Source organism: Candida jiufengensis, assembly GCF_024610255.1.
Source record: "Candida jiufengensis strain CBS 10846 chromosome Unknown scaffold6, whole genome shotgun sequence".
Lineage (NCBI taxonomy): Eukaryota > Fungi > Ascomycota > Pichiomycetes > Serinales > Debaryomycetaceae > Lodderomyces > Lodderomyces jiufengensis.
Window position 1 is genome coordinate 254,317 of NW_026261557.1, and position 14,758 is coordinate 269,074.

The 14,758-nt window shown below is 26.8% G+C and overlaps 4 protein-coding genes across 4 annotated transcripts; 2 read left to right on the plus strand and 2 right to left on the minus strand. All coding sequences in view use genetic code 12, as the record gives it.

Annotated features, from left to right (window-relative positions):
- Positions 1 to 1,666: 1,666 nt before the first annotated feature.
- KGF54_001202 (uncharacterized protein) lies at positions 1,667 to 2,221 on the minus strand (the record flags this gene model as incomplete). Its single annotated transcript, XM_051761546.1, has 1 exon — positions 1,667 to 2,221. The coding sequence occupies one exon, from the start codon at positions 2,219 to 2,221 to the stop codon at positions 1,667 to 1,669; it is 555 nt and encodes a 184-aa protein (XP_051621598.1).
- A 445-nt stretch (positions 2,222 to 2,666) lies between these two features.
- Positions 2,667 to 3,311, plus strand: KGF54_001203 (uncharacterized protein; the record flags this gene model as incomplete). Its single annotated transcript, XM_051761547.1, has 1 exon — positions 2,667 to 3,311. One exon carries the CDS (start codon positions 2,667 to 2,669, stop codon positions 3,309 to 3,311), a length of 645 nt encoding a protein of 214 aa, XP_051621599.1.
- Positions 3,312 to 9,219: 5,908 nt separating this feature from the next.
- On the minus strand, positions 9,220 to 10,482 carry KGF54_001204 (uncharacterized protein; the record flags this gene model as incomplete). The annotated part of the gene is made up of 1 exon (XM_051761548.1): positions 9,220 to 10,482. One exon carries the CDS (start codon positions 10,480 to 10,482, stop codon positions 9,220 to 9,222), a length of 1,263 nt encoding a protein of 420 aa, XP_051621600.1.
- Positions 10,483 to 12,965: 2,483 nt separating this feature from the next.
- PHR2 (1,3-beta-glucanosyltransferase) lies at positions 12,966 to 14,654 on the plus strand (the record flags this gene model as incomplete). Its single annotated transcript, XM_051761549.1, has 1 exon — positions 12,966 to 14,654. One exon carries the CDS (start codon positions 12,966 to 12,968, stop codon positions 14,652 to 14,654), a length of 1,689 nt encoding a protein of 562 aa, XP_051621601.1.
- Between the last annotated feature and the right edge of the window lie 104 nt (positions 14,655 to 14,758).

Sequence of the window (14,758 nt, forward strand, 5' to 3'; positions counted from 1 at the left end):
CTTAATGATAAATCATTGACTAAATTATTATTTGATTATAATTTTCCTAAAATTGCCTTAAATTCCCCTTTTAACTCTGATAACTTTATCTTCTCTGCAAAATGGATTAAATAACTTTTGTTTAGATATTTGAAAAATCTAGTAATTATATGTTTTTCGTACTAAATTCCGTTCAATTTTCAGTTGTATTATAGTTCTTTCTGATTACAATTATAATCATAGGTGTGATTTGGGAATTTAGTGTAACAAATCTGTATTATATTTAAACAATTTCATAAACTGTAGATCTTTTTAATTTTAATTTAGGTAGATCTTTCTTCAAATTAATAGTCTTGAAAATGTAAGACAAAAAAAACCTTAAATTCCTTATTATTGAAGTTCAGATTTAATTAGTAGTTTAGTAGATTATTATCGATTATTAGTTATAGTTCCAGCCTTACTATTTTTAATTTCATTCGTATCTGTTCAGTTCCTTACATTTAAATTTATTTAAACTTTTTTAATTGTGATTATAGAACATTAACATGTGAAGTTTCAAGTCATTTTCACGATCCATTGACTTGATTCGTTAAAGAATAAAAGCAACAATATTGTTTTTGTAAGTTCGTAAACATATCAATAATTTGAAAGGCATTTTAAATATATTTATCATTTAAGATCTGCTTCAATTATAAGTTCAAAATCAATGGTAGCTTATTAAAGATCGTATTCAAATGTAACAATCAAACAATATGCTCACCGCGTAAACCTGTATTCTCTCGTATGAATATAAAATTTGACCTTACAATACGCATAGTCTTTTCGCTTAATTATTGAAAAACAAGAGCAAATGATATCGAGATAAGTTTACGCAAAAAAAAATGTTCACTTACATTTCGTATCTCACATTTTCTTTGTTTTCTTGTGAACACAAATCTCGTTGCAACATACTTTATTGGTTCTTTTTGATTTCGGAAAATTTTGTAATATTATGTTTTCAATTTATCGACTTCCAAAAAGAGCGATCTGTTTTACAATGTTTATCAAACCCATTGTGGTGCAAAGATCATAAACGATTATGATCATTACGCCTTAATTTGATAATTTCAAAAGTACATGAATACCAGTTTACGAACTTTCATCGTTGGTTGTGGTTTCTAGCTTACGGGTAATCATCAACAAAACGTTCTATTATTAGAAATTATCCGTCAAGCCCACAATCATTAGTGGATCTTCGGAATAATCAATATCATAACTATATAGAATTATTCGTAATTGATACTTTTTTTTGCATAGCAATATAGATTCATGAAAGAATAACGGAATTATTTTTCACACATGAAGTAAAGAATCTTATAAAGGACATTTTAAATACGACGATCTTACATAGAACATTTTTGAAAAAGGGAGAAAACAATATTGGAGTGCTACATTTCTTTTTTTTTCTTTAAAAGCAAAGCTTATGAAGATCAATAAGATAGTGAAGATGCAACAGGTTTAATTCTGCAAACAGATTATAATATTTTGGTTACATACATCAATTCATTGCCATTACTTCATTTGGTGAAGTTATCCAGGACTTTGAGTGGCATTTATCTTGAAAATCTTATTATTTTATCAGTGGTTATCTCAAATAGTGACAATTTTGATTTTTGGTATCTTCATTTGAGGCAATTATGAAGGGGATTCAATTCGTCAATACCTCATCACTCATTATTTCTATAAATTTAAGCTTCTTATTATCGACAATATAAACTTCAAGTTCTTTATCAATTGAGCCAGTGGATTGATTATTGAGTCTTTCGTTATCATCATTATCATTAATATTGGTAGTATGATTGTCATTTGTGGTATTTTCATCATCATTATCATTATCTTGACTCACCACATTTGTAGAACTTTCAGTGCCATCAATAGATAAATCTCTAAATTTTTTAAATATTTCAACAATTGCTTGATTCAATTTATTGTCACCAATTAAAATATTTGAGCTAATATTAAAAAATTTATTTAAATTCTCAATTATTAGTATACGTGATGTAATTTTATAATTTAGTATTTCATTTACGTTTATCATATATTCATAATTTATTTTAGATAAATCTGCATTTTGTAGGTGTAATAATAATTGATCTGGTCTATTGTTGCTTATTACTGTTATTATCTCATCTTCAATGTGTAATTGATTTATAAGATTTGATATTTGTTGTGTAGTGATATTAGTAATTAAGTACTTAATCATTGAAAGTTATTCAGGTGTTTTAAATTACGTGAAATTTATTTTACATAAAAGTTTGAAAGTCCGATTTGATTTTGTGCTATTTTTTGGTTACTGTTTTTTGTTTTTAAATGGCTGCAATTGTTTCTTAATTTTAGGTTCTTTAATCTTTGGATCCCTAATACTCTACAACTTTGAAGTTTTAGTACAATAGAGAACACTTTAAAAAGTCTTTATTCAAGCTTACTTTGCATTAATTAATTAAAGATACTAGAACTACTCTTGATGAATCATATAAATACCTGCAATTTGTTGTCTAAATATTTTTGGATCATCTAAATCAATTTTATCCCAAATACCAACTTTTGCCAAAATCTAACCTCGACACGTCGAAAAATTTTATTATTTATTTCATTTGATCTCTATAAGTTTTTTTCCACTATCAAAACATCAAATCAACCAGATCAGAATGGATGCAGCAAGAACCACCAAAAAGACAAGAAAGCGTAAAAGTACCAAATCTTCACTGAAAAATTCAGAGGCTATGTTTTTTCATAATCTTCCTGAATCCCTATCAAAGTTTGATGAGAGTAAATTGAAGGCTCTTCAGTACAAAGAGGAGAAGAAAGTTAAAGCGAAACGATTTTTTGACACTCGACATTTTATGAAAACACTAGGTGAAACTACAATCAGATTGTTTACCATAAAGGATAATATTTTCGGAATGAAGGAATTAATTGCAAGTATCGTTGAAAAATCGACAAAAGACTCAACATCAAGACCTGCAAATGAGCTGGCAAGGCAAACTATTAATTTTAAAAATCGATACCAGGAATTGAACGAATCACAAACCCTTACTGATATATTTGAGAAAAGTGACACTGATTCAAAATTGCAAAAAGCAGATGAAAGTGATTGTGATGATACTGACTTCACTTATGAAATTTTATGGGCGCAATACGCTTTAGCAAAAGCTGAAAAGGAACAAGAAGATATTATTGATCACATTAAAGCAATTTTTAAAGAAAGAAAGAAAATTTGGAACAAATTGACTCCCTATGAACTTGCATATGAACGCAAATATTATAATAAGCTTTGTGATGCACTTCCATAGCAGATTAAATTAAATTTTATATTATTATTATTTTTTAAATTCACTGAATTTAGTTCTTAAGCTATTGTTTAATCCACATTGTTAAATTTTATTCAAACTTTAGACCAGTAAATACACTATATGTGATAATGAAATGGTGAAACAACATGAATATGAGACAGAATAAATATTTCAATTTGTTAAATAAAAACTCTTAAATCTGTTGACTTACAATCATCAACACACCTTCCAAATTGCTCTGGCATATCCTGATCATCATCTTATTTGATCTCTTCAAATTGGCTATCTACTTCAGATTGTTCAAACACTTTAAAAGTCGCATAAACACTTTATGTGTGGAATAAGCTTTTTTTTGTATTTACGCGTCTAGTGTGACTTGTATTCGAAAATTTTGAAAAAGCTTATTATTGAACCAAAAGAATTTCACCGCTTCCATCCCTTTTGAATGATATCAAATAAGCTACGATCACTAACAACATGTGTTGAGCAACCATTTAAATCTGCAGATGGTAGAAGCAGCTACGGTAAAGCAATAGGGTATGATAACGTGATACAAAATCAATATTTTTAGAATCACTATAAATTTCAAGCAGCTTTTACACATGTATATATGTATGCAATGATCTCCTAGGATTTCGAAATCACTCAGTTGCAGTGTTCATGTATTTTATAATGTGTCACTTTTGGCTATTAATTGGATTAGTTTTTTCCTCAAGTAATGATCAGATTTCAACTTGTTTGATCACATTATTAAGGTTTAAACATTTTCAAATTGATCATATTGATACAACAAAAAGCTCAAGAACTTCTACGTATTATGTGATTTTGCATTTGATCATACCAATTTCTAGCAATGTTTTTACGAATACGTTTTGCCCTTGTTGCAAGATTTTGTTGTAAAGACTACTTATTTTTCAATGCTCAATTGTAAAGTTCAAATACAGTATTCTACGGGATTTTGAATATATTGTTGAGTAGTGGAATTAGTAGAATTCACTAAAATTTGTAAGTCAGTATACGAAATATAAAACTAATAATGCTCAAAAGCTTAATCATTAGGGTTAGTAGTTGATAGTAAGTATATGATATTTTTTTTCCTAAAATCAACATTTATTCAAAATATAAAATTATACATAGAGAAATGTAGGATACCTAACCTCATGGTATCGAAAATATATGATATTAATAGTCTTCTTGTATGTCGTGTAATTCCTATGCGTCGAATTTCATAATCTGACTCTGAAAGAGAAATATAAATGTTACGTATAAGAATTTTTTTTTTTCAAGCCACTAGTTGATTGTTTTCTAACATGGTATTGAACATTTCGATTATTTTTGTTCTTAAGTGCTGTTTAATGGTAAATCTTTTTGTCTCCATGGTGTGTGGTGCGTAAGTCTAATTCTAATGGGTGGTACAAATTCTGTTTTAACAAGTGTGAATGGATCGTTTTATTATTTCCAAAACAATTGTATTTACTTTGATTTCGGTAATCTATACAAATCTTTAAGGACCGTCACTTTTAGGAACGAAAAAGCATGGACAAGTCTAGTTTTGATAAGTATAGGTTCAATATAACCAGCTATGCTTTTAATTGGGATACTTAAATACTTCAAATAATAATCAAAAAACCAATATTTCTGATTCATTTATTGAGGTTTTAAAATTTTAAAATCCAATCAAAGTAGTATGAAGAAATTTTTGAATGATTCATATGACTTGTATTGTTTTTAATCATACCAATTATTTGCGTTCGTTTTTTTGCAATTTAATTTTTGCCAAACAAGCAAAGATTTTGTTGTAAAATTTTACTTATTTTTAGTGCTCAATTATAAAATTCAAGAGTTTGAATATATCATTGGGTATTAAAAACGAAATGTTCATTATTAAAGTTACGAGTCTTCAAAATCAAAGTGAGTGGAATGATAAGATTATAAAGACAAGTCATTTATTTTTGTATTTGATTATTCCTATTTTTAGCATTGTTCTTAGAAAGTTGTTTTGCCCTTAGAAAGATTTGCTGTAAATACTACTTATTTTTTAATGCTCTATGGTACTCTACGATATTTTGAATATATGGTTGAGTAGTAGATATACTAGCTTTTAGTAAAATTTGTGAGCTACTAATATTAAATCAATTAAGCTCAAAAACTAAATCGCTTAAACAGTCGATAGTATTATTTGTTACTAATGGTCCACCTTTTTTAGTCACAAATTTATCTAGAACCGGCTCAATTAATGTTGTTCAATTAAGTTCTACTAATTTTGTTGGGTCTATTGCTAATGCTGTTAACAAACTTTTACTTGTGCGTCGTGTAGTTCTCACCTATACGTCAAATTTTATAACCTAAAACAGATAGAGAATATATAAATGTTACTAAGTAAATTTAGGTGATCTGTTTGGACAGTTATTTTGGATGTAATATAATAGTTGAAAATACCCAAAGCCTTAAAACGACCATAGAGTTCTTTATCATTGATGGGCCAGGCCAGTTGAGTATAAGCGATTTTTTTTAAATCATAAGGGTATCATATTCAAAACAAGTGTTATTTATATTAATTTCCGGTAATCTATACAAAGTCTTTCTTACATCAGCTTTAGGAACTGATAAGCAGGGAGAAGTCTAGTTTTGATAAGGATAGGTTGAATATAACCAGCTATGCTTATATTTAGGATATTTAAATACTCCAAGCAATAATCAAAGAATTAAAATTTTTGTTTCATTGTTGAGGTTTAAAGTTTTCAAATACAATCAAAGTAGTATGAAGAGATTTTTGAATGGTTCATATGACTTGCATTGTGTTCGATCATACGAATTACTAGCATTCGTTTTTGCAATTTGATTTTTGCTAACAAGCAAAAATTTATTGTGAAATTTTACTTATTTTTAGTGCTCAATTATAAAATTCAAGAGGTTGAATATATCATTGGGTATTAAAAAATAAAATTTTCATTATAAAGGTTACGAAATTTTCAAATCAAATTGAGTGGTGCTATAAGATTTATAAGAGTATTTTTCGCGAATCGTTTAATTTTGTATTTGATCATACCTACTTCTAGCTTTGTTTTTACAAATTTGTTTTGCCTACTGGATTTTGAATATATTGTTGAGTAGTAGAATTAGCAGCTGTCAATTCTTTAAGCCACTAATGTTATCATAGTTGTGCTCAAATTCTTAATCAAAATGACTAAGTAGTTAATAGTATGTGATTTCAATAGTCTTCATTTATGTCGTGTAACTCTCACCAACTCGTCGTACCTCATAATGTAACACTGACAGAGAATTATAAACTTTATGTAAAAGTAATTTCTTATTTTTTTTTCATAGTGGTATGGATTCCAAAACAAGTGTTATTTGATTTAACTGTCTATAGTCAATACACATTCTCCAAGTCCCGTCTTTTTTTGGTACGAAGGAACGGGGTGACAATGAGGATATGTTCAATATAATTAGCTATGCTTATAATTAAAATATTTAATTACTCCAAGTAATAATCAAAAAACCAATATTTTTGATTCATTATTGAGGTCTTAAAGTTTTCAAATACAATCAAAGTAGTATGAAGAGATTTTTGAATAATTCATATGACTTGCATTGTGTTTGATCATACCAATTATTCGCATTCGTTTTTTGCAATTTAATTTTTGCCCAACAAGCAAAGACTTTATTGTGAGACTCACTTATTTTAGTGCTCCATTATAAAATTCAAAAGGTTGAATATATCATTGAGTATTAAAAACCAAAATGTTCATCAGTAAAGTTTCGAGTCTTCAAAATTAAATTGAGTGGTATGTTAAGATTTAAAAGAGTATCTTTCGCAAATCGGTTGACTTTTTATTTGATCAGTCCTATTTTTAGCATTGTATTTAGATTTGTCCTTAGCAAGATTTTGTTGTAAAAACTATTTACAATTAAAGGCTCAAATGTAATGTTCGGATACTGTACGAGATTTTGAATATATCGTTGAGTAGCGGAACTAGTAGCTGTCATTAAATTTTGTAAGTTAGGATACAAATACCAAATTATTAAGGCTCAAAAACTTAGTCATGTTAGTTAATTAGTCAACGGTAAATGATATGAGGAGTCTTTATTTTTTTCCTCAAATCAACATTTATTCTATATAAAATTGTAAATAGAGAAATGTAGAATTCCTAATTCTATGGTATCAAAAGGTAATATAATTGGTAAAATACTTGTTAATGATCATACCTTATCAAATTAACTAGTAAAACCTATGTATTGTAACCTTCACTTGGATCTTTTGTCAATATTTAAGTAATGTTTTATATGTATGTCGTGTAATTCTCGCCTATGCGTCGAATTTCATAACATGACTCTGAAAGAGAAATATAAATGTCACGTATTGTCACACGGTAATTTATTCGTCTTAAGTTAGTGACAAGTTCGACGTAAATCTGAGACTTTTCCTCAAATCTAGGTCGCATCGAACTACGTAAATTCAAATGTCGGAACGAGAATTTTCTAATACAATTTGTTCACTCGTCTTATAAACATTCTGTACTGTCATGATGATCGGTCTTGAGTGAAAGAATTTAGTAGATATTCAAATATCTTAAATATAGTAGATTCTCGATAAGATAAAATTATCAATTTTTACTTTCTAAAAATATAAAAACTATAGGGGAATATTTATATACTTCAAAAATTAATAAAAATTATATATAAAAACAATAAGATAAAAATTTTGTGGTAACGAATGTCACAAATTAGTTCAATAATGTAATACATTTGTGACAATGCAGCACGTGTTTAAATTTTGGACTTTGTTTGATTTTGCAGCACAATTATTTTCTTTTCCAACACCAGCATATAAAGATAAATTATTATGGATTAATTTAGGGTCAATAGTCATGTTATATTATGTTCTAGGGCATTTTTTTGCGAAAGTTCTGGTAAATTCCCCGATTTGGTCCGCTTTTCGTTTTTGTTGGAATGTTTCAGTCATTTTGAATTCAATGAATCACAAATAAGAGTAGGTTTCTTTATAACAATAAATTATCAGCAAAAGTCATCAAGAAAAAATCACCAATACTAATAACCTTCTATTTAATAGGATCACAATTATTTCAGTCTAGTGAGAATAATGAATACCAACTACTTTGATTATAGCTATGACATTGAAGATAAGGGTATTATTTTCAAAAGAGCTGTGGTTAGTTTAGTTTCATTCGTTAAGCTACATCTTTTTTGGGTGCGAAGAAACAGGGTGATGTTAGGTCCGATGAGGATGTTTCAATATAACCCGCTATGCTTATAATTAGGATATTTGAATACTCCAAGTAATCATCAAAAACCAGAATTTTGATTCATTATTGAGGTTTCAAAGTTTTTAAATACAATCAAAGTAGTATGAAGAAATCTTCGTATTGTTCATATAACTTGTGTTGTATTTGATCATACCAATTACTTGCATTCATTTTTTTGCAATTTAATTTTTGCCTAAAAGCAAAGATTTTATTGTGAAATATACATATTTTTAGTGCTCAATTATAAAATTCAAGAGTTTGAATATATCATTGGGTATTAAAAAACAAAATGTTCCTTATTGAGGTTACAAATTTCTTAAATCAAATTGAGGGTACGATAAGATTTAAAAGAGTATCTTCTTCAAATTGCTTAACGTTGTGCTTGATCATTCCAATTATTGCAAACTAAACTAGCTTTAATTAGATTCTTGACTAGGTAAAATCGCTTCTCAAATACTGGCTGAGCTGGTGGATTTTCTATGGTACTTGTTCTTAATTATTTTAATGCTAAGTTGTAACATTTGAATATATATAAATGAGTACTAAAAATAAACATTCAGCTACGAAAATTGTCTCTAAACAAAGCATTTTTCATTAATTATCTATTAACATTAAATCAAATCATTACTCTAGTTACAACTTTATTCTTTAACTTCCTCAATTTTTTCATCAACACTTACATCAGCAACAATTGGTTCTTTATCTTCTGGATTTTCTTTTAATAATTCAGTTAATTCATTAACTTTTTCAGGAGGATCTAAAGATAAATCAATATCTCTTTCTTTTCTTTCTTTTATAATTTTTGTAATTTTTGAAGTAGTTGTTAATAATCCATATCTTCTAAATTGTTTAATTAAATCCAGTAACTCTTTACCTTCTTTATTTTCAGATAATTGTGCAAAAACTAAACCTAATTCTGCAAACCATTCATAATTTAATTTTAATTTAAAAGTTTCTGGATTTTTTTCACTTTCTTCAATTAAATCATTCATTGTTGTTAACATTGTAGATTTAGTTAATTCTGTATTATAACCTTCACCTTGTTTTAATTCAATACCTAAATGTCTTATAGTTTTAAATAAACCAGCTTGATGTGCAGGTATCATTCCACCATGTTGTTGAATTTTATAATCTCTATAATAATCTTTATATTCATCAATAGTTGCTTTTTTAGTTCCAGTCCAACCTAATTTAATTAATTCATCTTTTGAAACATCTAATTTAACACTTGAACCAAATCTCCAAATTTTAATTGGATTAAAAACACCAGTATATAAAAATCCAAATATGAAAAAACATTTAATTAAATGAAATGCGAAAAATATACATTGTAATGGAATACTAACTTCATCATTTAAATCTTTTAATAAAATATCTGAAAGATTTGGGTATCCAAAACTAGTTGCAATAGAAGCCAATCCTTTAGTAAATTGATTAGTTAAACATATTCCAGGAGTAGGACTTATAAAATCAGGTAAATCAGTATATAACCAAACTAACAATAAAGAAATTACAGAATAATAACTAAAATAATTAAATTCCCAAACTGGTAAAATCAATTGACCTGGCCAAACATGATTATTTATAAGTTCTTCTTGTGGTATAATTGATGAAGTTATTTTGGTGGCTTCTTCATCGAATAAAAAATTTCCATCTTCAGTTAAATAACCAGGTGAAGTCGATTTTTTAAAACCAATTGGTTTAGATTCATAAAATATACTTGGTCTTAATGAAATTGGTAAGGTATTGAAAATTTTATATAAGTCTTTAAAAGTAGTTTTAGTATTTATTTGAAAACAATAATCTTTTTCATTATCTTCATTAAATCTAATATAAACATCTAAAAATGCAATATCTTCACTTTCTTGTGATAATTCTTGGTCCTTCTTAATTTGCTGCTCCATTGATCTATATTAATTAATGAATTTCTATGAAGAACAATTGAAATTGATTGTTGGAAAAAATTATCTCAATGAATAAAAAATTTGATATATTTTTTAGAAGTTTTATTTTTTTCGCTTTGTAAATAGTAATTAAGAAAATTAAGTTAAAAAGAGGGGATGTGGAGATGAATTTAGATATGTGTAAATCTCCGAGATTTAAACTTTAAGTATTAACAATAAAACTTGATTTATTGCATCGTTTCATCAATTTGAACTAAATGAAAGTCAACGAACTGACAGAGAGTTCAATACTTTTCGACCATTGAACTGTATTTCAAGTCAACAGGTAGGAGAAGCGTATAAGAAAATTGAACGTCCAGAAACTCGACCCGTGTACTTTAAACGACAATATTTACAATATGTTGAAATGAAAATGTAGGTCCCCCTCTTCTTTCCTAGTTGAAGGATTATTCCATAATGATATTGCTGTGCAAATTAAACCTTTTTGCAATAAATCGACTTTTAAATTGACTTGTAAATTATCGAAAAGTCTACTTAGCAGAAGTTTTGAACAAAAAAATCAAAATCAAGTATTTACTGTATGTAGTTAGGTACTAATTTTTGTTTAAAGTAAGTATTTAGCTTTCTTACTCTAGACTTAAACTAATCTAATACGAATAATTCGAATATATGAATATAAATTTTACCCCAGAAGATGTAGTAAGGCGATGCTAGATATTTTTAAGACAAACAATTATATAACTCACGCGAATCAAAATTTATTAAGGTGATACATTTAAATCCAGAATTAAATTAAAAATTATCACAGAAACGTCTTAATCAATTTAAAAAAAATAAAATAAAGAATAATATGTCAAAAATCGTTTTAAAATAATGATTATAATGTAATATGATGTAGTTTATAGAATGTACTCGCCTTACAATTTAAGATCTACTATCTTTGTACTGAATTTAACACGGTTTTCCATTTATTCAATAAAATTTTTGTTTCTCGTAACAATCAAATATATCCCTTTTATTAATCATTAGATTTCACGGTATTATTACTGTAATAAGTTCGCGTACCTGATACTATAATTTATTAATTAATCCAGATTGGTTAAATTAATTGCAGTTAGGTTAATCCATTAATTTCGGGGTTTAATCATTAATAATCTAGAAATTGAAATTGATTAGAGAAATATGTTTCATATGAATCAATATAAGAAAGCATATGAATTTATGAGTTAAATTTATGTTGATAAGTTGAATCAAATATAATATTATGAAAGTAATTCAATGTCATGAAATTAAGAAATATGAGACTTGACATTGTAATAAAAATTAGTTAAATTTAAAGCATAGCCTATATTGTCTGTATCCTGTATATAACCTTAGTCAATAAATAATAAATTATTATTTTCATTTAACTTAATTAAGATAAATTAGAAACATTGAAATACTAAAATTTATTATAGCAAATATAAAACATTAAATACGACTTTTAAATTTAGTTGGATTGATCTGTATTCTAATCAGTCTTCGTTTTATTCTAAGTCATGTTAATGAAACTAGATTCTGTAAATGTTCAAATACTGTTATCAAGTTTTTCATAAAATATTGTATTTTTGTCATTAGAAATAAAGTTTTATTTAATCTAATTATTATAATATCTCTTTTATTATTTTAATATTTATGTTTCAGATCAATATTCCCGAGACATCCTTTTCGTTTAGAATAGACATTTTATTTTACTCGAGGAAAATATTCAAGGCAGATTAAAACTCGTCGGGTCGAATTTAGAAATCAAATTATGAACCGACTAATTTTTATTTAGAATAAGCCACCAAGTTTCTATTTTTAAAATTCAATTCTTACTTTTTCAAACATATTAATTCATATTTTTTAAGTGTCTAAATCAAATTATAGCTCTTTCTTATATTAATGTAATACGAGTTAATACTTGGTGTATTGTGTAATAATAAATCATTTTGTTTATTATTTGTTTACTTTTTTTTTGTTTTAATGTTTCTTAAATTTGAGTTCTCCCTTTTTTATTAAATTGAAAAATTTTTTATTCTAAATCGACAAATTTATTTATTTGATTTTGTATCAATTTCAACAAATAGTTATATATAAATTTTTTTATAATTCCTTCTTTTGATTTATATTCTTCTTTTCTTCTTCTTCTTCTTCCTTTTCTTCTTTCAATTGAATTTAGAAATTAATTTTTCACTATCTTTTTTTCAATAATATTATAGATTTAACTTAAACTTTCGTTAATATATAGATCATTCAATTCTTGGCTATTAATTAAAACAGATCAAACCCTTTAGCCATTAGCCAATTTATACAATAATCAAGTTATTTTATTATATTTCCAAGAATTAAGAATTAATTACAAGAAAATAATTTTGTATTATAATACTTCAACTTTAACTTATTTGACACATTCATTTTATATATAATAATAATAATTAATTAATTATTTATTTAAAGAAAAAATGTTATTTAAATCAATAATTTCAACAACTATATTAGCTTTATCAAGTTATGTTTTAGCAGATGATTTACCAGAAATTGAAATTGTTGGTAATAAATTTTTTTATTCAAATAATGGTTCACAATTTTTTATGAAAGGTATTGCATATCAACAAAATAATTTAAATTCAAGTGATTCATTTGTTGATCCATTAGCTGATCCAAAAACTTGTAAAAGAGATATTCCATATTTATCTGCTGTTGATACTAATGTTATTAGAGTTTATGCTTTAGATGTTACTGAAGATCATACTGAATGTATGGAAGCTTTAATGGATGCTGGTATTTATGTTATTGCTGATTTATCACAACCTGATGAATCAATTAACAGAAAAAATCCTGAATGGACTTTAGATTTATTTCAAAGATATACTTCAGTTGTTGATTTATTTCATAATTATACTAATATTTTGGGATTTTTTGCAGGTAATGAAGTTACAAATGATGATACAAATACTGATGCTTCTGCTTATGTTAAAGCTGCTATTAGAGATACTAAAGCTTATATCAAGGCAAAAAATTATAGAAATATTCCAGTTGGTTATTCATCAAATGATGATTCTACTATTAGAGTTGCATTAGCTGATTATTTTGCATGTGGTGATGAAGATGAAAGAGCTGATTTCTTTGGTATTAATATGTATGAATGGTGTGGATCATCAACTTTTCAATCATCAGGTTATCAAACTGCTACAAATGATTATAAAAATTTAGGAATTCCAGTTTTTTTCTCTGAATATGGTTGTAATGAAGTATCACCAAGAAAATTCCAAGAAGTTGGTACATTATTTGGTAATCAAATGACTGATGTATGGTCAGGTGGTATTGTATATATGTATTTCCAAGAAGAAAATGATTATGGTTTAGTTTCAATTGATTCAAATGGTGATGTTTCAACTTTAGGTGATTATAATAATTATAAATCAGAAATTCAAAAAATTAGTCCATCATCAGCTCAAGCTTCTGCAGTAAGTGCTACTGAATCAGGTGTAACTTCATGTCCAACTGCTACTGATGTTTGGAATGCTTCAACTGATTTACCACCAACTCCTGATAAAGATATTTGTGATTGTATGCAATCTTCATTAAAATGTGTTGTTGCTGATTCTGTTGATTCTGAAGATTATGCTGATATGTATAGTTATGTTTGTTCTAAAATTGATTGTTCAGGTATTGGTTCAAATGGTACTACTGGTAAATATGGTGCTTATTCTCCATGTTCAGCAAAAGAAAAATTATCATTTGTTTTAGATCTTTATTATAAAGATCAAAATGAAAATAGTTCAGCATGTAAATTTAGTGGTTCAGCCTCATTAAAGAGTGCTTCTACTGCTTCTTCATGTTCTGCTTATTTATCATCAGCTGGTCCATCAGGTGCTGGTACTGTTCAAGGTTCAGTTAGAACTGATACTTCACAAGCTTCAGATACTAATGGTGGTGGTAAACAAAATGGTGGTTCATCAGGTTCATCAAGTTCTTCAAGTGGTTCTGGATCATCATCAGCTTCAGGAGGTTCTTCATCTTCATCAAGTGGTTCATCATCAGGTGGTAAAACTTCAAGTGGTTCATTATCAATTGATTTAACTACTTTAACTAAAATTGGAGCTATTGGATTTTCAATGGTTATTGGTTTTGGTTTTATTTTAATTTAAATTATTTAAATAGACATATACGTATAAATATTAAAGAGTGGAAAAATATTTTTTTTTAATAATAGTAATAATAACTTACAATATTCGTAAAATTCTAGAAAAAA